This window comes from Ictalurus punctatus, chromosome 13 (assembly GCF_001660625.3).
Source record: "Ictalurus punctatus breed USDA103 chromosome 13, Coco_2.0, whole genome shotgun sequence".
Lineage (NCBI taxonomy): Eukaryota > Metazoa > Chordata > Actinopteri > Siluriformes > Ictaluridae > Ictalurus > Ictalurus punctatus.
This window is the reverse complement of record NC_030428.2, coordinates 3,047,407-3,073,498: the sequence shown is the minus strand read 5'-3', so window position 1 is coordinate 3,073,498 and position 26,092 is coordinate 3,047,407. Positions and strand designations below refer to the sequence as shown.

General features: G+C 39.3%; 2 protein-coding genes across 2 annotated transcripts; one reads left to right on the top strand and one right to left on the bottom strand.

Annotated features, from left to right (window-relative positions):
* Nucleotides 1-7: 7 nt before the first annotated feature.
* zgc:92313 (serine protease) lies at nucleotides 8-16,598 on the top strand. Its single transcript, XM_053685015.1, has 7 exons — nucleotides 8-258; nucleotides 1,416-1,439; nucleotides 10,511-10,596; nucleotides 14,343-14,419; nucleotides 14,716-14,987; nucleotides 15,495-15,655; nucleotides 15,947-16,598. The coding sequence occupies exons 1-7, from the start codon at nucleotides 213-215 to the stop codon at nucleotides 16,202-16,204; spliced, it is 924 nt and encodes a 307-aa protein (XP_053540990.1). The 5' UTR covers nucleotides 8-212; the 3' UTR covers nucleotides 16,205-16,598.
* Nucleotides 16,599-16,723: 125 nt separating this feature from the next.
* Nucleotides 16,724-25,127, bottom strand: mapk7 (mitogen-activated protein kinase 7). The gene is made up of 7 exons (XM_017482987.3): nucleotides 24,995-25,127; nucleotides 24,328-24,602; nucleotides 22,391-22,556; nucleotides 20,829-22,276; nucleotides 18,529-19,787; nucleotides 18,184-18,317; nucleotides 16,724-17,679 (listed from the first exon to the last, which is right to left on the bottom strand). The coding sequence occupies exons 1-7, from the start codon at nucleotides 25,000-25,002 to the stop codon at nucleotides 17,532-17,534; spliced, it is 3,438 nt and encodes a 1,145-aa protein (XP_017338476.2). The 5' UTR covers nucleotides 25,003-25,127; the 3' UTR covers nucleotides 16,724-17,531.
* Between the last annotated feature and the right edge of the window lie 965 nt (nucleotides 25,128-26,092).

Below are 26,092 nucleotides of genomic sequence, written 5' to 3'. Positions count from 1 at the left end.
GAACACAGACACACCCTGTATAGTGAACCTAAACAGCAGCAGGTAGATATTTGTATTCGTACCTGTAGCCGAAACTCGTTTCATTCCAAACCTGAAGTAGTCGCAGTTTCTGTAGCCGCTCTTCAGACTGTACCTCCGTTTTATTCTGTTCATACTCGACGAGCTGCTTGGAGCTTTTAACGAGGATAAAACTCAGCCTTCTCGGTTTCAGAATGCAACCTTCTCGCTTTGGGTGGATTTCCTGCTGGGTATTGTTAGGTGAGTGTCCTGTTCATCACACACTGATTATACATGGTGTAAACAGCTACAGAGTAAACAAACAAGCTTTACTCGGATGAGAGGGAAAAGGAGAATGTTTATATATTTATGTTAGGTTACGTATTAAATATATAAGTTGCACTCTCAGAAGTAAAAGTACAAGCTGTACTTTCACTTGCCCCTGTGCTGATACCAACAGAAGTAGATGTTTGGGGATGTAGGAAGGTGCATGTGGTGTACCTTTTTAAATTCCAGTCAGGTTTATAAGCTAGATCAGTGCTTCTTAAGGTTCAGTTATAAACCCTTTTCATTTTTTTAAAGGTGTATATAGGTGAAAGATACATACTAAACGTCCAAAAGGTGTATCCCTGAGAGTACCATGACAGACACAAGGACAAGTAGAATACAGTTTGGTTAATTTTTATTTCTGTGTTTGTTTAATCAAATAAGTAGAGTGTAAGTCATCCTTGCTGAGGGGGAGGGGGGGGACACAATAGAAACCATCACAGAAATTCTAATGGTTTCCTCTACAAATACCATTAGAAACCATGGTATATACTGGACATAACATGCCATACCATTAGAAGGCAACAGATTACCAGTAGAGACCCACAGGGACTGTTACATTTTCCATTAAAACCAATACAATTCCGGTTATAACCATTAAAACCATTACACATTCTATGAAAATTGTTGTTGTTGTTGTTTGAGAAGTAGTTTGAAGTGTAAATGTAGTCCTGGTTTATGTGTGTGATGATATAAATTAGTCCAGGTAAGGTTAATATAATAAAAAAAAAAAGTATAAAATCCTATAAAGGTAAACATTAAAATGACTGAACGCATTTAAAGGTCAAACTAGAAACCCAGCCTAGATAAGGCGCCATATAAACCTGCTCGGTTGTTTCTCATATCGCACTTCTGGATAAAACGTCCCTCAAAGTCTATAGGTTCTGTGGTTTCCTTTAATGAGTGCTTCATTTTGATATTTTCTTAAAGCCGTGTCTGTTGTATGTTATATTTTGGACGAGAGAATTTGTGCTTTTCGTGACTGGTGGTGAATGCTTTGGGTTTTCTGTATGAGAGTTCTACACTGTGTTAGTTAGTTCTAGCCTGTGTGAATTGACAAGTTTTTCTCTTTTTTTCTCTCTCTGTTTAAGGTCTTTGGACAAGTAATGCACAAGGTAAGTTAATGAATGAATGATTACGTGTGCACGTTTGTAAGAATGCTTGTGAGACCCCCCCCCCCCCCTGTTTTTTTTTTTAAAGCGTGGTTTGCGTTTCCATTACAACTGTCTCTTGACCAGATGTATTTTTAGTGGTTTAGCAGTGCCCTTAATTTGCAAGTATGCTGCATTTTTATGAAAATTGCAGTTGACAAATTAAAAACAAAAATGCAGACACATGAACTTGGACTCAAGCTCATACAGCTATTGTGATTTCTCTATGACTGTTAAAGGATCACCAAAGTCATTGGAAGGTTTTTCAACAGCATAATTATTCAGATTGAAAGGACTATTATGCAGAAATATTAAAACCGATCTCAGTTCAATGATTCATGTTAAGCACATTATTTAAATTGAGAATATAAATGTGAATAATCATAGATGCAAACTCTTCAAAAAGTCAACTTTTTGAGATCAAAATACCTACGAGATTCGAGTAGATCGGGTGGGGGGAGGCTGTTGGGGAAGCATTCAGGCTGATCGTGTTATTTCTTTCCGTATAAGGGTAAATAGAGAACTGGTTCTTTCAATAAGTGCTGTGTTTTCTTTACTCTTTACTTGAAAAACTATGTCTATAGTTTTTCAGTGGCAGTGGGGGGCTTGGTGGTTAAGGTCGGGGGTTCAAGCCCCAGCACTGCCAACCTGCCATTGTTGGGCCCTTGAGCAAGGCCCTTAAACCTATCTGCTCCAGGGGGCACTGTATCATGGCTGACCCTTTGCTCTGACCCCAACTTCCTTACATGCTGGGGTATGCAAAGAAAACAATTTCACTGTGCATATGTATACGTGATCAATAAAGACTCATTTATTATTATTATTATTATTATTATTATTATTATTATTAGTATTATTAGTATTATTAGTAGAAAGTGTAATATTTTATGTATTTGAGGTGTGGGAGTGGTGAAGAGAGAGAGAGAGAGAGAGAGAGAGAGAGAGAGGGTTTTGCAGTTTGCAGTGGGAAACTGTTTGCAGTTTAACTTGGCATTGCTGTCTAATCAGCCAATATTGTCTTAAATAGCCTGTGCATAGCACTTCATCTTTTATAACATGAGATTTTGGCTGAATATATTCAGTCTTGCTTTTGGTAAAATGTTGCAACAATAGATTTTTTGATTAAATGATTTTTTTAGTAAATGTTTTTATTATTTATTTAATTATCTTTTTTTTTTAAATTAAAACAATTCTACAGTCGGAGTCTTTGTACTTCTGTTTTTCATTTCTGTCTTGTTACGTGGTGTGTTGGTCAACCGGTTGTTTGAGAAATACTGTATATGGAAGTTTTAGCTGAAGTTAGTTTGTTCTTGTGTCATTTATTTTTAGTATCAGTCAAGGATAAATATTTTTAGATTAAGAACGTCTGGCCACTGATATTGGAATAAAAGTACAAACGTGTCATGGACCTTGCATAGCATAATTAAATTAGATTCCAATAAAGAGCATGTAAATCAGACTATAAATGGATTTTCTTTTGTATAAATATTATGTAAACATTTTAGATTCTAAAATCTATTTATATACAAGTTTTTAGATATTTCTTTGATATTTCTTAGATATGCTGTTTTCATGTAAAATGACATGCAACTAATTACAAATTAGACAATTCCGTTGTTAATTATGTCTTTTTATTCCTCATGTTGTCTCGGGGAGTTTTTCCTTGCCACAGTCACCTCTGGCTTGCTCATTAGGAATCTCCATGTATGAATAGCTATTTTTATGACCGTGTTTATTGTTAAAATACAAATAAACAGGTAATCAAATAACTCTTGCAAATGAATGGGAAAATTTTTATACCCCCTTTTTATAGACATTTAGAGGATATTAATGGCTGCTATTAGCCAACAGCCAATCAGACATAAGATAAACTTTATTGATCCCACACTGGGGAAATTCCCTCATTACAGCAACTCAATTACACACAAAAAACAGATAGGAAAGAATACACATTAAATAGGAATAGAATTGAAGAGAAAAAAAGTATCTAAAAATATATACAATAGGAAAAGAAAAATAAGAATAAATGTAAGAAAATAATAATAATAATGGTAATATGTACACTATGGACACCTCGATGTATGTATGGATGAATACAGATTTGAATATATACAGATGAGTAACAACTTGTTTATATACATAAATGTATTATTGCACAGTTAACAATAGAGGGATGAGCAACAAATAATTATAATGTGTAGGTTGATGATACAAAACAGCTAGCAGTGCTACATTATGTTAGCCAATCAGACATTCAGAGGATATTAATGGCTGCTATTAGCCAACAGTAGTGTCACTCTGAATCTACAAGGAGTTTAGGTGGAACGGCACTCAGTGAGCAGTGACTTGGATCCATTAAAAAAAAAAAAAAAAAATTCTTCTACATAGTGGCGCGCTAGGGCAGTTAAGTCAGGGCAGCATCATGGACAAAACTGCTCACCCACTCCATAATACAGTACAGGCCTGGAAATTAACTTATTTACTTGAAGTCCTTTGGTAACAAAGGAATTTACTCTTGAAGTAAGATATATGAATCGTCCTTAATTGGACTTTGGTTTATTAAAGAACAAATGCATTACAATTATCTTAACTCAGAATATAAAGAAAATAAAATAAAGAACAACCAGAGACTATGCAGTCTGATAATGGTCTTCTTTTAAGAAGAGACATAACCGTAGACCACGCAGGGTCTGATAGTTTTTTTTTCTTCACCCGAGGAAATGGCAACTCTACACTCGCCTTTCCTCAGTTTCCGAGCGCTAGCTCTGAATCTGCGTGTAGAAAACAGAAAGCATGCCCTTTTTTTGGGGTTTTAACAGAGAGACACAGAAGTTGATAAATTGTGGTATAGAGTGCTTGGCTTGAAGCTGTGTGGTTTTTAGCACTTGCCTTGAAGCTGTCTGATTTTGAGCGCTAGTTGTAAAAACAGGATGTATGTTTTTACTGGGCTTTCCTCAGATTTAAGCGTTCTATCAATTTTTCCAATTCATCTATTTTTCTAGTAAGAGCAGAGGGTCTCGGTTCTTTAGTACAACCTTGTACTATTTTTTCTGTGTACCTTTGCCCATATCTCTGATTTAATTTCCTAATACCTTCACTACTCCTGTATTTAGCATGCTCCCTTAATATTTCAGCTTCGGCTCTCATTTGATTCAAGACACTCAGTATACTATCACATTCTTTCACTAAACGATCATTTTTCAATATCAGTTTTTCAGTTCTCTTTACATCCAGCGTGTTGAGCTGTAAATCTGTCAGGTCTCGCTGTAGGAGCATAATGTCAGGAACAGCTTTCTTAGCGGCCCCGGAACCAGAAGACTTTCCCGTCCATCGTGCTCCATGTTGCTGGGTACCTTGCTGGGTACCTGGGGACTGGCTTGTCCCCTTTCTTCTTCTTGGCTCTCTTTTTCTCCTGACGTGATTGTGTTTCCCTGGGCTGTCAAGGTTGAGGTTCTTTATATAGTGTAATCATAACACAGTTTTAATCATTTCCACATAACATCAGCTTGTATTTACATTAAGCAGTAAATAACGGCACGGCTCAGGCTATATATATATATATATATATATATATATATATATATATATATATATATATATATATATATATATATATATATATATTATAACAGATTTCTTTTTTTAAAATGTGTGGAATCAGTGGTGAGCACAGTGTTCCCTGCACCTGCTGTCCCACAAGCTTTACAGTGAATGCAGTGCATTGGGCCATTTTCATAGCGGAACCACTCTAAGTCTTTCAGCCACTCTCTGAAAACTGTAAGCCTTCTTTTCTGCTGGTGGATCCACATTCGCCACATGATCCATCACCAACTCCAGGAGTTACGTTATCTATAACTTTAGGCGGATCACAAAAGAAATCTCCGTGTTCTTTTCATCTTCTCTCTTCAGCACTCTAGTTAGCTCCCTGTCATGTGACTATGGAGCAGAGTGAAAGGGAGTGATTGATGGCTAATTGTAACCAATCTAAAATCTGCATTAAAGTTAAGAATGTAAACATGAAGTTTAATTGGTTATGTAACGGATAGAACGGTGGACCGGTCACTGTATCAGCTCAGCAATTAGCGAACGTTTTTTAGAGAAATGAAAACCAGTCGTACCACATCAATTATTTTCACTCGCACAAATGCTCACAAATGTATTTTGAGGTCGCACAGATTAAATCTCGGGAGCATGTGCTACTAACTTGGTTGCAGTTTCGAGCCTTGCAGTACACAGACAGGGCAGTACCTTCAGCAAAAATCTCCAAACAGCAGATTTTTTATTTATTTTACCGTAAAATGTAGCAACATTTTATTCTGTTTACCTGCCGTAATCGTAATCAATTCATATCCACTACTTGGATATGAATGGGTTTTTTTTTTTGCATGCATGCTTGTGTGGCATCGCCTCAACATTTCCTGTAACCTGAAAATGCGGTAGAATTTAGAAAGGTGTTTTGAATATCAAATGAAGCCACACAATTTGTGAAGCTGCATACCACCACTAAAGAGCTCCACCATGCAGATTGGCCCATTTGAAAACTGTCAAAGTTGTCTGTCTGCGTTTTTAGTTCTTATTATTTTATCGTTAGTACGTATGAAGTAAGAAAATAGCACCACCTTAAGAGGCTGATCAAGTATTCACATAATCTGGTCTTCGAGGCTGCTTATAAAAAAAAAAAAAATAAATAAATGAAAATGTTTATGGCATGAAGTTTATTCGCTTTTGTCTGACAGAAAAGGAGTATTATCGATTCTCTCTGTTCCTCTTTCTGTTTGGCAGGTGTGTTCAGGAAGTTTTCATTGCCCAGTCAGATTGTTTGTGCTCTTTAAGGCTGATAATCAGCCTTACTGAGTGGTGTGTAAATATTCATGACCTTTTTCACCTTTATACAAAAGTTATAGTAGATAGGCTTCTGAGTGGTGCAACAGAAACGTAGAAGTTTCACTACAGGCGCGCAACAACAGCATATAATGAAAATAAACTTAAATTAAACTAAACCTCTTAAGCAGCTTGCACCAGTTTCCCCTGCCCCTTACACATAGTGGAGCATTTTGGATATAAAACATAACCTTGTGTTGGTGCAGCACTGTTTGACCTCCGCGGTGTTTAATATAAAATGCTCCCCTGCCTTAGAGGACTTTCTTGCTCAGTCACGTGATGATTTTGCCTCATGTTGGGGGGAAAAAGGTAACGCTGACAGAAAGTAAACTAAAGAAAGTTATTATCGGTGACTCTGGGTGTCTGCTAATGCTAGCGTGTGTATGACGTCATGCGCCGTTGACTAGGAAGTGGCTTATACTTCAGGTTAGTTAAAAAAAAAAAACGCTAGTGATATATTTGAGACGATATTACCTTTCTAAAATCCACACACTAGACAGTAGAGTGCACAGTGTAAGTGTACAGTACTTCATTTGGGACACAACTTGAGTATTTACTCTCTGAAGCATGTTTTCGGAACAGAAGTAATGTAATGAGTAAATCTCCCCTGTTCTGTGCGCAGACCGACTAATTCATAATGAGATTCATTACAACGATTTTCATAATCGATTATTATCGATTTGTTGTTGCAGCTCTAATATCGTTCGAACAGATGCAGTCGCCTCTGAGGAAGCATGTGATGGCCTTCACCTTCCCTGCTTAGTAGCTGTCATGTAATAATGGAGAGCTGCCTGATGGGTTGGAAATAGTCATGACTAAATTAGGGAGAAAATAGGACTTTCCCCTGGTCTTCTCCCTAATTTAGTCATGAATTAGGCATGAATATTTTTGAGTTATTTGCATTAAAGAGTCCTATGGTTTAAGTAAATATCAGATTTCCTATGAAAGCTTACAGACTATTCAAGATTTCAAGACTAATCAGTGCAGCTTTGTTCTGCATTCATGCATGTGCATGCAGGTTTGTGTGTGTCCACAGCCAATTCTGCAACTGTAACCTGAATTACCAGTCAGTAGATTATGATCTCATATGTGATGAATATACAGTATAAAGTGGATTCATAAGGTATTCAGAGCCCTTGTTGCACATTGTATTGTAAACGGATTTAATTGCCATTTTAACCGATTAATCTACACTTACTCTCCCATAATGATGAAAGCATGTTTTTAAAGATTTTTATTCACAAAAGTGTTCAGATCCTTTATTCAGTAATTGGCAGCAATTACAGCTACAAGTCTTCTTGAATATGTCTCTACTAGCTTGGCACACCTAGATTTGGGCAGTTTATACCATTCTTCATGGAAGATCCACTCAAGCTCCATTAGATTAGATGGCAAGTGTCTGTGAACTGCCATCTTCAAGTCTGTCTACAGATGTTCGATGGGGTTTAAGTCTGGGCTTTGGTTGATCCATTCAAGAACAGTCAGAGACACTTTTACGAATAAGCGAATTCAGTTCTTTTTAGTTTTCCAAAATATTTCAATTTAAATAATTGAATCCACTGTATATTATGAGTTATTAATGTCAATCATCTACATTATGTTACAGGTTACTGAAAATGAATAATTAAGTATATTTAAAAACAAATTTTGTAGCCTCCCTACTATGCCTGGATAGTGTAATATACAGATTTAAAATTGATATTGTGATGTATTTGCTTTTCTGAAATAATACATAATTACATAGCAAGTGCTTTGATGAATCACTGGCCAACACTGTTGTTACTTAGAGTGACGAGAACTTGATTGGACAGTAAGTCTTTTGTAACAAATGTTTAGTTTTACCTTCCTTTCCAATGTTGAATAATTATTTTTGGTAGATTTTAAATAAAAGTATGAAAGGTTTTTGAAGAGGCACTGTTAAAGGATCTACATATCGTGATATATACACCAATCAGCTATAACATTAAAACCACTTGCAGGTGAATTGTATAATATTGATTATCTCATTACAGTGGCACCTTGATATGTTGATATGTTGGAAGCAAGAATAATGGGCAAGTGTAAGGATCAGAGCAACTTGTGGAACAGAACCAAATTGTGATGGCTAGACGACTGGGTCAGAGCATCTCCAAAACAGCAGGTCTTGTCAGGTGTTCTGGTGTTCAATGTTTAGTACCTACAAAAAGTGGTCCAAGGAAGGACAATGAGTGAACCAGTGACTGGGTCATGGGCACCCAAGGCTCTCTGATTGGGAGTTAAGGCTAGCCTGTCTAGCTACTCTAGCAAAATTGCAGAAAAAGTTAATGCTAGCTATGATAAAAAGGTATCAGAAGACAGTGCATCACAGCTTGCTGTGCATGGCTCTGCGTAGCTGCAGATTAGTCAAGAGTGCTCATGTTAACCCCAGTCCACCACCAAAAGCGCAAAGAATGGGAACGTGAGCATCAGAACTGGACCATTGAGCAATGGCATAAAGTGGCCTGGTCTGATGAATCATGTTTCCTTTTACATCATGTGAACAGATTTATTTTGGATTTTAATGCCCTGTATACATGGTATATTTTTAATTGAGGCTTAAAGGAAGCAGAGAAAGTACACCCCCAGTTCCGAAAAAGTTGGGACAGTATGGGAAATGCAACAACAACAAAAAACCAAACAGACACAATTTGTCATTTGAAAATTCACTTCACCTTCTATTATATTGAAAACACATTTAACACATTATTTGATGTTTTACTTTGTGAATTTGATTTATTTTTGAAACTATACACTCATTTCAAATGTGATGACTGCAACACACTCCACAAAAGTTGAGACAGTCGATGGTTTACCACTGTTTGACATTCCCTTTTCTTTTAATAACACTTATTAAGAGTTTGGACACGGAGTGAAGACACCAGTTGGTTAAATTTAGCAAGCATAATTTTCCACAATTCATCCATTATGCATTTCTTCAGCTGCACAACTGTACAGGGCCTTCGTTGCCTTATTTAGCGCTTCATAATGTGCCACACATTCTCAATGGGAGACAGGTCAGGACTGCAGGCAGGCCATGCTCGCAACCACACTCTCTGCTTACGCAACCATGCGCTTGTAATCTGTGCAGAACGTGGCTTTGGCGTTGTCCTGCTCTGGATGGCAGCATATGTTGCTCCAAAATGTGTACATGTCTTTCTGCATTAATGATGCCCTCACAGATGTGCAAGTTACCCATGCCATGGACACTGACATGCCCACATACCATGACAAACGCTGATAACAGCTTGGACGGTCCTTTTCCTCTTTGGCACGGAGAACACGACGGCTGTTTTGTCCAAAAACTATTTGAAATGTTGACTCGTCGGACCACAAAACATGATTCCACTGTGCTACTGTCCGTTTCAGATGAGACTGAGCCTAGAGAAGTCGGCAGTGCTTCTGGACAGTGTCGATGTACGGCTTCTGCTTTGCACAGTAAAGCCTTAAATTGCATCTGTGGATGCAGCGGAGAATGGTGTTGACTAACAAAGGTTTACCAAAGTATTCCCAAGTCCATGTCAGGATATCCATTACAGACTCATGACGGTTTTTAAGACAGTGACGTCTGAGGGATCGGAGATCACGTGCATTCAGAAGTGGTTTTTGGCAGAGATTTGACCAAATTCCTTGAATCTTTTAATTATATTGTGCGCTGTAGAAGATGAAATGCCCCCAAATAGTTTTGTCTTGGGGAATGTTGTTCTCAAAGTGTTGGATTATTTGCTGATGCATCTGTTGGCAGATCGGCGAGCCTCGCCCCATCCTTGCTCTTGAAGGATTAGGCCTTTTCTGGAGGCTCCTTATATACTATGATTAGACGATTTCCTCGCCTGTTTCACAACACCTTCTTATTTCAACTTCTCACATCACTATTAGTCCTAAATTGCCCCTGTCCCAACATTTTTCGAACGTGCTGCATGCATCAATTTCAAAATAAACGTTTATCTTCAAAAAATTATGCAGTTGATTAGGTAAAGCATCAAATATCTTGTCTTTATACCTTTTTTGTTGAAATACAAGTAAAAGTACATTTACAAATCTTCCTCTTTGTTTTTATTAGCATTTTCCATATGGTCCCTTTTTTTGAATTGGGGTTGTAAGATGCGTATTTTTAATATTTCAAATGTCTGTTTCAGAATGCGGTCAGCCGCCTCTGCAGAGCAGAATAGTTGGAGGATTTGACGCAACTGCAGGTCACTGGCCATGGCAGGTTGATATACAGGTACAGTAAATAATGCAGTGTTCTGGCTAGACATATGTTGATATTATTGTGTATTTTATGATGCATCACATGACATCACAATTCACAGTTAATTACATTACTGTAATGTACTTTGTATAGCCTACATTAGGCTACCCTCAGATCTGGTAGCCTTAATGGCTTCCTTAATATGTATCTGTAAGTGTATTATATTAGTCATGAGTATAAACAGATCTCTGTCCTGACACGGCCCACATATTTTTAAACCCATATCTTCTTGAGCATGACCCACATATATGATACAGCCATCATAAAATGCAGTAATCCATGCTAATTATGATTTGTTAAGTTGATCAAGTTGAGGTTTACATTCGTTAGTCTTCTTATGTGTAAAATTGCACACACTTCGGAGCATGAGTGGAACATGAACAATTTACAGGAATTTCATGAATACCAAAGTGATTGCATAATTGCTCTTCCTCTGACCTTGCATCACCTGTAAAAGACTTTTGAGTCGGGTTAAAATCTTGATATGTAAAACCTTGACAGGTTTGTGATGGAATGTTTTGTTTCTGTCATCCATGCACGATAACCAATTCACCTCGTAAAAATGTCTTACTATTAACCAGATCACGCCTCAATTGATCCATGTAGAGCAGCGGGTGGTAGGATTTGGAATGAGAAGCCCATACTATAATTACAAGATTGAGGTGTGTTCCACTGCCTTGAAGTGGATTAAGGTTAAACATGCATATCAAATGAAAACTTGATAAAGAAGAGGGGTTTCTGTATTCTCTATTTCTACCTGCCTGTTAGGCAAATATGAATGGGGGGAAAAAATAGTAATAGCTGAGACACAATCTGAGCTATAGAGACCCCTGTGCTCTTTTGCTGTCCTTAGAATGGGACTGTATTTAGTTTGCAATCATGAACACTGCCTAAATGACCTGCCTACCAAGGCCTCCGTATGTGGCCTATAAGTGGCCATGCTAATAAAAATGTGTGTAATGAATAGCACAGTATTTCCTATCATTGATTTATTATCAAATACCTGACAGCTAATAACATACAAACTGAGAGCATTATGGAATGTTCATTGAGACTAGAAGGAGATTTGGTTACATGGCTGCTTTGTTTTGTTCAGAACCTGTTTTTCTGCATTGGCCACCTGGCCTTTAAAGTATCTGGGTGTGAGCAGCTCCATGATAACTTCGACGTGTCTGTGTTTTCAACAAATGAGCCCGGGAATTCACTTTATAACATGTATGTCGAATTTATTCAATCGAAATTATTCAACCCCCATTGCAAATCAGGTTTATTGTCAAAATTTACAGACTGTTTTTCAGCTGTTTGCAATGAATAAATCAAACAAAAGCAATTGATGTAGTTCAACATAATTAAGTGCTTTCCCCAAATTCAACTAAAAATGTAACTTATAATGACTTCTCCAGTTTCTAAATTATTCAACCCCTTCATGGCAGACATCTTTAGTACTTAGTAGAGAACGCTTTCGCTGTTATGACCTGCAGCAAAAGAGATGCATAGCCAGACACCAGCAGCGTTCTGGCAGCGTTCCTGAGGAATCTTAGCCCATTCATTAACCGTGGCTAGAGACTGGTGTGTGTGAGAGAGAGTGTGAGAGAGAGTGTGAGAGAGAGTGTGAGAGAGTGTGAGAGAGAGTGTGAGAGAGAGTGTGAGAGAGAGTGTGAGAGAGAGTGTGAGAGAGAGTGTGAGAGAGAGTGTGAGAGAGAGTGTGAGAGAGAAATTCCCAGGAAATCAGCAGTTTATGAAATACCCAAACCAGCCTTTCTGCTACCAACATCCATGCCACGACCAAAGTCCAAGAGATCACACTTTTCCTCCATTATGATATTTGATGTAAACATTAACTGAACCTCTTGACCTGTATCTGCATGATTGATTACATGAGATTAACTGCATGAATGTGCAATAAAGTGGACAGTGAGTGTACACTTTCTTTTTTTTTAGGGACTGAGTTAAGATGAACAAGTTAACAGTTTTATCAATCAAACATGTTTGTAGGCAAGAAAATGAAAGAAAAACTGAAAAATGACAATCACTTTTCTGTGGCTTGATAAGACATGCCTCCTTGTTGTGAGGGGAAAACAGAGGCAGCAAAAACAAAAATGGTAGAACAATTTAATCAAGCCTAACAAAAAACTTGTTCCTACATGCATAAATGGAGTCAGACAATAATGTGTATTGAATGTATATGTTTGCACGGAACAAAAAGGAGTGGCTCTTAATTTCATTGTACATGTGTATAGTGACAATAAAAAGGCATTCATTCAGACAAAATAAGTAACATAATTGAAACGTGTGTGTGTGTGTGTATGTATATGTATATGTGTGTGTGTGTGTGTGTGTGTGTGTGTGTGTGTGTGTGTGTGTGTGTGTGTGTGTGTGTATATATATATATATATATATATATATATATATATATATATATATATATATATATATCTCACAAAAGTGAGTACACCACTCACATTTTTAGAAATATTTGATTATATCTTTTCATGTGACAACACTGAAGAAATGACACTTTGCTACAATGTAAAGTATGGAGTGTACAGCTTGTGTAACAGTGTAAATTTGATGTCCCCACAAAATAACTCAACACACAGCCATTAATGTCTAAACCTCTGGCAACAAAAGTGAGTACACCCCTAAGTGAAAATGCAAACCTGTTTTACATATTTGTGCTGTTTTGAGGGATTCTATTCAGTGGGTTGAATCATTTTGAGACTGGAGAAATCATTATAAGTTGCATTTTCAGTTGAATTTCAGGTGTCTCAAGCACACCTGATGCAACTAATCAAGGGTTCATTAGTTGCACCAGGTGTGCTTGAGCTGGAACACATGCAATCCTGAATTGGCTAGGGGTTTGTTGAGTGTCACGTTTGACTGCATGTTAGAAATATGGTCAAAAAATTTTCAAAAGAATGGTCCAAAAAGTTCATCGCCCTTCACATACAAGGAACAGGATATAAAAAGATAGCCAAACCAGCAGAAGACGACGTTGGGTTCCGCTCCTGTCAGCCAAGAACAGGAATCTGAGACTATCATGGACACAAGCTCACCCAAACTGAACAGTTGATGTCACCTTGTCTTTGCCTGTCTTCAACTGTCTAGTGTACATTCAAAAAAATTACAAGCAGGAAAAAGTTTCAGAGAAGTTTCCTAATTGGTAATATATGGCCAAAGGTATCTGGACACCCCTCTAAATTATTGAGTTGAGCTGTTGCAGCCATATACATTGCTAACTGGTGCATGATATCCAGCACATAGATATGTAATCTCCAAAGACATACACAGGCGATAGACTGGGTCGTACTAAAGAAATGTGTGACTTTAAATGTGGCCTTGTCATAGGATCACACCTTTGCCACAAGTCAGTTTGTGAAATTTCTGCCCTGCTAGATCTTCCCAGTTCAGATATAAGTGCTATTATTGCAAAATGGAAGCATCTAGGTGCAACAGCAGCTCAACCAGGACCATGCAAACTTGCAGAGAAGGGCTGCTGAGTGCTGAAGTGTGTAGCGCATTCCTATTCTCCTATACTCAGAGTTCCAAACTGACTCTGAAAGCAACATCAGCAAATGAATTGTGTCAGGAGCTTCGTATATACCCACGTTGAAATGTGTAGTCCTGTTTTCAGGGACATTTTCTCACAGTATCTGTTGGTTGCATCACTTTTAACTATCAATAAACCTTTTTTTTTTGTTGTTTTTTTTTTTTTTTAGGGCTCTTCAGGACATGTATGTGGAGGAACAATCATCTCTGTGAGCTGGGTTCTGTCTGCAGCTCACTGTTTCCCAAAGTGAGTTTTTTTTTTTGTTTTTTGTTTTTTTTTTTTTTAATCGTTTTTCAAATGATTATTCTTGAGATGTTTCTATGCAGCAGAATTTAATCAAATCTACTCATTCTTTAAAATTTTTTTCCCCTTCTGGATGTATAGAAAGCGTGCATAGGAACCTTTCTCTCTTGATAATATACAAATGTATATTGTGTTTTCCACTACCAATTTGTTAGCGTAGTTAGTGTATTCTGTATGGTCATGTTAGCTAGTTTTGCATGTTCAGCATATCTATCTTTTGTCTTTTGTGGTATTTCCAGCCCTTCTGACACGTCCCAGTACATGATCTATGCAGGCCGTTTGCAGTTGAATGGATGGAACCCATATGAGACGAATCATCGGATTAAACGTGTGGTGGTGCCATATGGCTACACTGACCCACAGCTGGGCCAGGACATAGCTTTAGTGGAGTTGGCTAGCCCAGTCACGTGGTCTGATCACATCCAGCCCGTGTGCCTGCCAAATGCAGATGTTTCATTTTCTGGAGGAACGATGTGCACCATCACAGGCTGGGGAGACATTAGAGATGGAAGTGAGTGTGTGTGTGTGTGTGTGTGTGTGTAGGGATGCCAGACAGAGAGGTCAGTGTAAAGAGGGACAGTACTGATTAAAAACAGCCTGAGTGAGTTTAGGTGCATGTTTGCTGTATTATTAGGTGGCGTAATTGTTGCCATGAACGGGTGAGACTTTCATGCATGTGCCACATTTAGGATTTCAGTTACATAGAGCTGAGGTTTGTTGACAAAAGAGAGGCCTCTAAAAGCAAATGTGCAACTTGAGCGGGTTTTTTTTTTTTTTGGTAAAGAACTACAGATTACTAAGTTTTCATTACGGTAAAAAACACGAAGTAAATAGAGGAAGACTGTAGAGGAAGTAAATAGAGAAAGACTGAAGACTGTAATAACGCTCTAATTTTGTTGGAAATTATCACGGTGTTCCTCTGACAGTTGTAGGAGATTGTTAGAGAACACAAAAGAGGAATGGGTGAGAAGATATGGCTTACTGTAACACTTTCCCATTTTCTGTCTGTGGGGTGTAGTCTCTTTGCAGGGGGTGGGAACTCTGCAGCAGGTGCAGGTGCCAATCATTGATCAGTCCGCCTGCCAGGAGATGTTCCAGATCCAACCCACAGAGCAGGTTAACATTCGCTATGACATGCTCTGTGCCGGCTTTCAACAGGGGGGAAAAGATTCCTGCCAGGTAAGTGCGTGTGTGTCCGCGTGTGCGTATGTCTGTGTCCGAAAAGTCAGGAACTAAATAGAGCAAATCTACATGTACTTCATTTTGTATTTATTAATTGACATATGCTCTACGTTTACCCTTATGCTCTATGCATTTTATCAGCCACTGTATAATGTATTTGCAGATTCTGCTCAACATATTCTGATGGACATACTGGGATCTGTAGAAAGATTTTAATATGGGTATTATACGCTCCTCAATGTTCTCGTTATAGAGCTTTCTAAAAATACATATCAAACTTCTCCTTAGGGGGATTCTGGAGGACCGCTGGTGTGCCAAACATCTAGTGGCGTCTGGCTACAGGCTGGCATTGTGAGCTTCGGCCTGGGCTGTGCCCAGCCCAACAGGCCAGGTGTCTATGCTAGAGTGTCGGCCTTTTCCAACTTTATTCAGAGCAACATTCCGGGACTACAACTGCGTAGTGCAGCTGATCACAACTGGACCGGCTGGCTCATCATACTCAGCAGGACTGTAATCGCACTAGCTATGGCACAGCTACTGAGATAATCTCAATTTATCTAATGCCAAGAAAAGGATCAATTCACAAACCTCAGGTGACATTATAAAGAGGTAATGCAGACTGTGATTATTGTTTATACAGCATACTGTATGTTGAATACAATGTTCTACCGGCCTTTGCATTCAGTGGCTACTCAGTGGAATGTGCACAACTAGATTTTAGAAAGGTAACAGTTTAGTCAGAGGTGATGTGCAGTTTGCACATAAACTCTAAGTAGACTATTTTATGAAATGTCTGTAAACTGCAAGATTTGACAACAATAAATTGAGGATAGTAGTTAGGATTTAACTGTGGGATCAAGTATTTATTGATTTTTATTGTTTTTTTACTCATCTTGCCTTTAACCGATTGTCTGTCTTAAATAAAAAATCGTGTATCGTGTGTGTGTGTGTGTGTATAGTATATTGTGGGTGCATCTACATATTTGTGGCATATTCATGTTTATTAAGTGCATTATTCATTGTTCATTGCAGACTGAAGCAGTGAAAACAGCTCTAATGTTGACATCATTTTTGTTCCTTTATTGCAAACAAACATGTTATTTGTCATGCTGGTGCAAAATCATTTATCTAAACACTAATATCTCAAACATATTTATGAAATACCCAGTCAAACCTGCTTAGTGACATCTACCTAGGCTGCTCTTAAAACTACACTCAGACGTCATCAGCCACCAGTTTGAAGTGTGCTTGGTGGTGTTTGCATTTACAATGAACATGGTTCTAAGGCAAAAGGTTGATCTTTCTCAGTCTATGTTCTTTGTTGTAATCTGTGTGCACCTAGGGACCACAAGTACAGATCTTTTGTAGTGCTTCTACACTTTGTTACAGTTAGTCTTAGCTGCCAAAACACAAATCAGTCTGTGTTGAAAGGATCAGTCTTTCAGTTTCAATATCAAGATTGTGGCCCAATAGAAAATTGAGATCAACCTATTGTCTGTGACCCAGTTTGTATTGGTTATTAGCATATTACGATCATATTCTTCAACTGAAATGCTGTTTTAGCACCACGATGCTAACTAGACCTGCATGTCTGATCAATAATGGTAGCAATTTTAGCCATGTGTAAGAATTTTTAGAATTATTAGGAATAAACTTTGACCAGATGTATACAGATAGAAGAAACGATTGTTTGAAAAACGTACATTGATCTGAGCAGCTATATTAGAGAAACTACAGTCATAAAAAAAAAAAAAAAAAAAAAATACAATGTCAAAGTTCAAATCATGTTTGTAGTGAAGTTGGCACTTGTTTTGGATGTATGATCTTGGGTAGAATAAATTAAGGTGCTATATTGCTATGATGGAAATCTAGTCTAAGGGAGGTTGGAGTTGTCAGAAAGAATCATGGGAGATCCAAGCTGAAGCTCCTGCTGAAGTGATTCCAAGTCGGCTGGGGTCATGCGGTGTACTTCCAGCCAATCTGAGAGCAAGGATGCGGAGAGGGGTGCAGAGTCGTTGTGACTGTCATGCAAGGATAGAACACATTTGAATCACTTGGTAAGTTCACAGGCACCGTTTAAATAAAAGGAACAACTGTAGATACATTATAGCAGTGGTTCTCAAACTTTTTCAGCATGAGGCCCCCCTTGTGGCGCTTTATTTTTTCCACACTATCCTCTTCTGTATCAACTTTCTCACCTAGGAGACTATGTCCTCTATCTAAAACTTAATTTAAATAGTCTTAGGTTTTATCAGCGTGTGGCTAACAGTACACTAGTATATCAACAGATGTCTCTGTTTGGTGTGTGTCTTAGTGTGCTTAGTGTGTATAATTGATTTAATTTATTAATATTTCTCATTTTTATGTACATCATAGTTCAAAGGTTGACCATCCTGACTTACTTAGAGGTAAAATTTATTTTTTACAAATAACATTCTAGCATTTCTATGCGGCCCCCAGTTTGAGAACCACTGCATTACAGTCCCATATGAATACATTTGCATTTTAAATTAGGCTTGACTGACCTTTCCCTGAGGTCTGGGTGCTGGAGGTCAGTGAACGACTGAGTGAGGAGATCGTCAAGATCAAAGCCGACGCCATATCCGGCCCCACTGCCCTTGGGGGTCACAGAAAAAACTGGAGGCAAAATATCGTCAACCTGGCAAAAACATGAGTAAGGGGAACTTAACAATTCAGAAAACCTTCAGCATTATATATTTACCATATTTTACCAGATGCTCTTATTCAGAGCAAGAAAATATCTTCAGAGTAGTACAAACAGGACAGAATCTAATAATACCAGTATGCTAAAGCTTTAAGCTAAAACATTCTTAAATCATTCCCAATTAGTTTGCTTATTCACAACACACCTGTGACTTAGACAGCTGTAGTGTGACTGTATGGATGTCTGGTGCTCTGCAGCTCCCTGGTAGCCCAGTGTCTGTGAGGCAAGTTTGGGCAGATGATCCAGGTGCCCCATGAGAAGGTTCATGTGAAGGAGTACCATTTTGCTGCTTGCCAAGGGCAGAACAGAACCTCTCCAGGGGTTCAGAAGCACCTACTGAGTTCTGGGTAGGGAGAGACCTGCTGGTGTCCTGAATTCCAACTCTTGTCCCATTGGGAGTCAGAGCTAGAGGTTTGCTGATGAAGGAGTCTGATGAGAAGAGTTTGATGGGAGGGTTAGTGATGGGCATTTCAACACTAGGAAGAGGTTGAGTTTGTTGGGGGTGTGGAAGAGACTGATTTGAGTGGGTTTGAGTGAGCAGAACTGACTGCTGGGGTAAGCTCACATGGGTCAGCTGTGGAGAAGACGGCTGGATCTGCTGAGACTGGTGTGGGATTTGTGCTTGTTGCTGCTGTGCTGTTCCTCCACTGGTCTGGTTCCCTGTCCAGTTCCCTACTGTGGTTATTACTGTCCCACACCCCTGGAACTGAGTCGGAGGTTGGGGTTTTAATGCATCACTTTTGGCAAGGCTACATGGGGTTGCAACTACACCAAGTGTCCCACCTCCAACTATGGCCAAAGCCCCACCCGCTACACCTCCACCTCCACTAACTGCCACCATCCCAATGTCTCCATTTTGAGTGGGGCCTAGAGGGATTGACAAGGGATTGAATGCGGAATGTGGATGAAACATTCCTGATGCCACACACTGACCAATCTGAGGCACTATTTGTTGGGGTGGTTTGAACGCCTCCAACCCACTTGGTTGTTGGTCTGGCACTGATTCCACAGTGTCTGATGATATCTTTATCAGGCCTTTTCCCATGGTTGCCTGCATCTGGCAAGAACCTTTCTTATTGTTATTGGACTTAGTAGGGTTACTGTCTATGACCTGTGATTTGTCCATCATTCGGCCCCACCGTTCCAGCAGCTTCTTGTCATTGTCGCTCAGCATGACACCACCCAAGGACTCGCCTGATTTGCCTTCCTTTTTCTCCTTTTCTCTCAGCTTTTTCTTTCGCTCCATTGCTCGTTCCTGTCTTTTCCTTCGTTTCTCTTCTCTCTCCCGCTGTCTCTCTTGTGCTGTAACAGGTCTCCTGTGTTCTGAACCAGAGGACGAAACCAAGGAAGATGAGCTCCCAGTCCCACTGCCCAAATCTATACCTAGGGCTGCAGCACTTCCATCTGGATATCAAAGAAAAAAATTGCTTATTTAGGTCATTAAACCAAATAATTAAGTTCAATTCAGTTATATTTGTATAGTGCGTTAAACATTAAATGTTCCCTATGGACATTTTCAGTTAAGATACATTATTAGATTATTAAGTTGAGATGATGTGACACCTACTGTTGAAAGTTGGTATTACATCTAAAATTTATTGAGTCCTTAACTTGTGATGTCAAATGTGCACCTAGGTTCAGTATGGCAGAGAAAGAGCATGTGGTCATGGCTGCTGCTGCTCCTTGATTTCAGTTAGTTTTGAAGGCATTGTTGGTATGTTTTGAATATTATCACTTTATAATTCAATAATGAAGATGTAGCTTTAGTTGTTGACTATTTCTGTTAGGTTTATATGTCAAATTAGTTTCTTCATTTTGTGAATTAGCTCTGCTGTTGGTGGGGATTGGAATTCAAGCTGTATTTGATGTAAAGAGCATTATTAGATTTAAATGAACATAATTGTTAACTTTTCCTATTTAGAATCTCATTTTTGTATTTTATGCAGTTTTACCCATTCCATCAACATCAGTAAAGATGCTAAACTACTCGCTTGTCTGTTGTCTTTAGGAGGCGTTATCTGACTATCGACTCAAGTAAGGCATTCGAGGCAGAGGACAGAACATTAAACATGGTCACAAAGCACCTGGATAAAGATTTAGATCCCTAATGAGCAAGCCAGAGGCAAAAACCACTGAAAAGGCGGCTTTGGTTGATGCAGTTTAGGTATTTAAAATTTCAAGTATTTCTCTTTGTTTATTAGAATGCTAACAATTCCTCCTTTTTAACCAAATATGGAACTGCTGTGTCAAGCTTGTGCCTAAAGGTCATCCCATGTTTCTATGTCATATGTTCTATGCAAATCAGTTTGTATTTTTAAAAGTAAAATGTCAATTTGAATGGCAAAAAGGGAAAAAAAAAGCAGACACAAAAAAAGCACATAAAATGTCAGAGTTACCCTTCAGGAACACAGGTAAAATTATGTATGTATGTGTGGTTACACATACCTCGTGCCTTTTGCCTTAGTGCTGACTTGAGCAAAGCTGCTTTGAGTGCTGCTTTGGTATCATCTGATATTGCTCCTTCTTTTCTAGTGATTTCCCCAGAAGTTCCTTTCCCCCCTTTTCCAAGTGATTGAGAGAGTGACTGAGAGAGAGATTGAGCTTGCGTCTGAGATAGTGAAAGAGAGGCCCCAGATTTTGTAAGACTGGATGGAGGTGCTGTAGAGGCTGATGGCTGGTGGAGTGCCTGCCTCTGAATTGTCTGTACAGCAGGAGCTTGATTTGCAGAAGACTCGTTTTTGGTGCAGTCTCCAGTTGGTCCACAAGGTGGTGTGCCTTGGCTGGATGTGGGAGTGGTGAGGTCTATGGTTTCTGGTTGTCCATCTGAATTTGCGCTGGGCATGTCCACATCCTGACAGCTTCTTGTGAATGGTGTCAAATAATTGACAAGATGGGTAAAATCAGGTGGAGGAGCTTGCTTATTTAATGAAGGGACCAAGCTGACTGAGCTCGGTGTTATGACCAAATTTTGACTTGCTTTCTGCTGCTGAGGGTGTGTCACATTCGGCTGGTTTTGAGCACTGGGCACCACTGGGTAGGCATGATTACCTGTGCTCCCTGCCACTTGCCCCAATCTCTGGAGTGGCTTGAATTGGATCTTCCTGCTACCTTGTTTCTTTTGGTGGAAGTCCTGTATTTCAGCAAGTATGGCCTCCTTGATCTGCTCTCGCCCCATTGGCTGTCGGTCAAACTCAAAATTGAAGGCAGGCACACACACAGGCTCATCATCTGGGTCATGGTACTTGTCAAGGTAAGGGTGCTCTAGTGCCTGGCACACAGTAATCCGTTCACGAGGGTCAAAGCGCAACATGGCATTCAGAAGGTCCAGTGCAACAGGTTCAGCCTGTGGGTACAGTTTGGTGAGGGGCACGGGTGCCCTGGAAGGCAAGCTCTGAATGTAAGAGCGCACTCTTTCAGCTCCAATAGCACCCACCACACTCTCAGGGGGTGTACCCAAGACAGAGAGAATCAGCTGCAACTGATGGACATAGTGCTTGCCTGGGAAGAGCTGCTTCCGACCCAGCATCTCGGCAAAGATGCAGCCCACTGACCAGAGGTCAATGGCAAGGCTGTAGTGGTGAAGTGAGAGCATGAGCTCGGGTGCACGGTACCAACGTGTAGCCACATACTCGGTCATGAAGGAACGTGACTCATCAGCATGGGCAGCACTCAAACCCCGGGCCATGCCAAAGTCCCCAATCTTTAGTTCACAGTTCTCATTCACCAGCAGGTTGGACGGCTTCAGGTCGCGGTGGATTACATTGGCTGAGTGGATGTACTTCAGACCACGCAACAGTTGGTACAGAAAGTAGCGCGTGTGCTCAGAGGTCAGAGGTTGTCTTGAGTGGATGATCTGATGCAGGTCACTCTCCATTAGGTCAAGGACTACATACCTACGAAGAGGAGACAAAGATTAAAAAATAAAAAGGCAAAACAGTCAAAGAAAGTGCATATTTTATACGCAAAAGATTTTCAACAAACTTGTACGTGACACTGCTCACACTTACACCGATTTGAAGGCTGAAGGAGGCACCACAGGCTGAAGGATGTCCTTAATCGCAATAATGTTGTCATGTTTAAAGTGTTTCAGGATCTTGAGCTCTCGAAGTGTGCGTTTGGCATTTGTCACAACTTCAAAAGCATTTGGGATCTTCTTTATTGCTACCTGTTGCCCTGCATAAAAATGATCAGTTTAAAATGAATGAAAAACATGTAATCCCACATGGAATACAAAAATAAGACAAACACAAACCTGCGAATAAAATGTTTTAGCTCGACACTACAATCTGTCAATTTTTACAAGGTCTACTTTATTAGTAGCCCATAAATTCATCACTGCCCTAGTTTCACATTACATTATTTTCTGAATATTTCACTCCAAGTCATCCATTTAAAAAAATATTTTTTTGGTAAATAAAATGTTCGTTTTCTAAAGGAAAGAAGTGAATATGTTGGCACAATTATGTTTTTGTCTACAACACCAATGTCAAACATTTAATCATACACCTTCAGATCAAAAGTTTTTTTTTTTTGATCATAGAATTTTTATTGGAAATTTGCATTTTACACATAACACCACACCCAACAACCCCAACAAAACAACCACAGCCAAAACCAAAAAAAAGGGGGTAAACAAAAGACAAACAAATTCAAAGAAAAACACAAAAAAGTTAAGATGATTAGTGTTTACAGTCTACCTCTCCTCAATCCACCTCCAGGGTGCGTACATCGTTGAAGTAGGTAATAAATTGTTGCCATTTTCCCAAAAATGAGTCACCCCTGCCTCTGATGCTGTACTTGATTTTTTCAAGTTTTAAAAAGAACATTAAGTCTTTAAGCCAGACTGATATAGAGGGGGAGATCAAAAGATTTTTAAGATCATGAGAAACATTTCAGTCAAGTGTCCACAGACTTTTGACCAGTAGGGTGTGTGTGTGTATATATACATGAATATAACCCCAAGTGCAAAAAAAAGTTGGGATGCTGTGCACAGTAATACCATGGTCAGTAAACCAGTTACTAGAAGTTTTGGCACTGTGGGCAGGTGCAGAATCCTGCTGGAAAAGGAAATCAGCATCTCCATAAAGCTCATCAGCAGGTGAAGCATGAAGTTCTCTAAAATCTCCTGGTAGACGCTGCATCGACTCTCGACTTGAGAAAACACAGCGGACCAACACCAGCAGATGACATGGCACCTCAAATCATCACTGACTGTGGAAATATCACACTGCACTTCAAGCAGCTTGGATTCTGTTCCTCTCCACTCTTCCTCCAGACTCTGGAACCTTGATTTCCAAATGAAATGCAACATTTACTTTCATCTTCCCCGTGATTGTGGTTGTGTACCGAACCAGACAGAGATTCAGGAAACCTTTGCAGGTGTTTTGAGTTAAGTAGCTGATTAGAGCTCTTCTCAGGTTGACATTTCTGTATTATAAAGTCTTTATTCTAATATTTTGAGATACTGGATTTTTGATTTCCATAAGCTGTAATCTATAATCATCAAGATATGCATGTGTGTGTGTGTGTAATAGTACAGTAACATGGACTCTCATTAAAACCAGCATTCTTCATGTAAAAGCAATTTTCATGTAAAATATTACAGCACATGTAAAAGTCACTTTTCAATACCTAACCATCAGATCCCAATCTCCTACCTCAAATCTCAAAACAGTAATATATAAGAATTCCATTCATCCATTTTCTGTACCGCCTTATACTACAGGGTCGCGGAAGAGGCTGGAGCATATCCCAGTGGACTCATGGTACAAGGCAGGGGACACCCAGTTAGACGTGCCAACCCATCTCAGCGCACAATCATGCACACACACACTTACCCATTCACACACTATGGACAATTTTGAGGAAACCCCTGAAGCATGGGGAGACATAATTTTTTCCTTTAACATTATAACATCGTCAAACAACATTTTGGGGTTCCTACCGTTGTCCCGCCTCCTGGCAGATGATACGACGCCATAGGCCCCTGTGCCGATGGTCTCGATGATGTCATACTCTTCACCGACCTCAAACTTCACATCTAAGGAATGGGCTTTAAGAAGTGCCAGGTTCTTCGCAGCCACAGTGCTTGCATCTGCATTGGTCGACACATCGTTGACAGGCTGGGAGTGTTGTTCCACCTCAGGTCCCTGTTGATTCTTGTCATTGTCTTTTGATTTCTCAGAGTCTTTTGATTTCTCAACTTCACCGGATGACATCCTGGACATTTTCAATGCAGGAAACACAAAAAAAATGTGGACATGGCCTGCCATTTACAACAAATACTGTGTTACTGATACATTGTGTATAGAATGTGACCAATGGTACTCTTATGTGTTACTAATTAACCATGTACAGCTGCTGTTAATATAAACTACTTCAGTGACTGATCTGTAAACGCAATATGCAGTGAACCAAGATCTAATCAACAAGAGTATGAACTAATGCATATATGTATATACAAATATTACATTTTCCTCAAGTCCTTTATAAGATGAGGCAGAACTGTTCTCTTTAGCACAGGGGCGTGATGTCCCACTGCATAACCAATCTGTGTTCTCTTTTAATTCGTGCTAAAAGCAAACAAATAAATAACAACAAACATGTTTTACCTTATCATTATCAGGATAGAGATGATCCTGTGCACGTTTCTGTCAAAGCATGGCTGCTTTTCTCCAGGCTGTCTATCGCAAACCTTTTTCACTTCCTTCTATTCTTCCGTGTTGTATGAGTGACAGCGCGACTGTCCAATGGTGTGTAGCGTGTGCATGGAACAGCCAATCAGCGCTGAGACATAGATAAAAGGCGGGATATTGACTATTGAATGGAACCATTGTTTGGGCGGTGTCGACCTGAAGTGAGTCGCGGGTAAACACTTTCAAGAAGCCAGCCCTCTTTTTATACATATTATATGATAGGTGTTCTGGTATCGGATGACATTTTAAACACGCCGTGGTTAAGCTGTGGTTTTATAAAATCCTCAGCACACTGACAAATTTGAGCTGTTCCACTGTTTACACAGCCTACAACTCAACCTAAAGTGAGACAGGGCGCCTCCCGCCCGTCTGCTGATAGTGCACTGTAAACACTCTGGGATCAAAGGCTACACCCACATACGCACACACACACACGCTGCAGCACTATGGTATTTCGAAATGCATTTTAACATGTCCCTGCTGAAAACAAATAACAATAGAAACCCTTATAGACTTTATAATGGGTTTTAATGGTTATAATGGGAATTGTATTGGGTTTAATGGAAACTGTAATGGTCCCTGTGAATTATGGTCCACCATGTTATGTCTAGTGGATACTATTAAGGACCAACGTCCTTAATACGTCCTACTACTCAATGGAAACCATTTGGTTGTGGTTTTAATGATTAAGATCTGATGGTTTGTAATGGTATTTGTAGTGGAAACCATTCGAATTTCTGTCGTGTTTTTTTTTTTTTCTTCCAGCAAGGGTTGAGCAGTAAGAGAAATTCATAAAACTGAAATGCTATGTGTTATTAAATTGACATCTACAGATTTAATGTTGGTGAACTGCGACAGGTCTTACCAACATTGGCAAATGAGCTAATGCTTATTTATTTACTTTTCTCAAAACTGTGTTAGGCACTGTTTTTGTTGTATTTTGTCCATTGAAAATAACAGTTTAGCTAGTGGGACTCTGCCATCTTGCTTTAAGCAGTAGTCCAGCCCCTAATC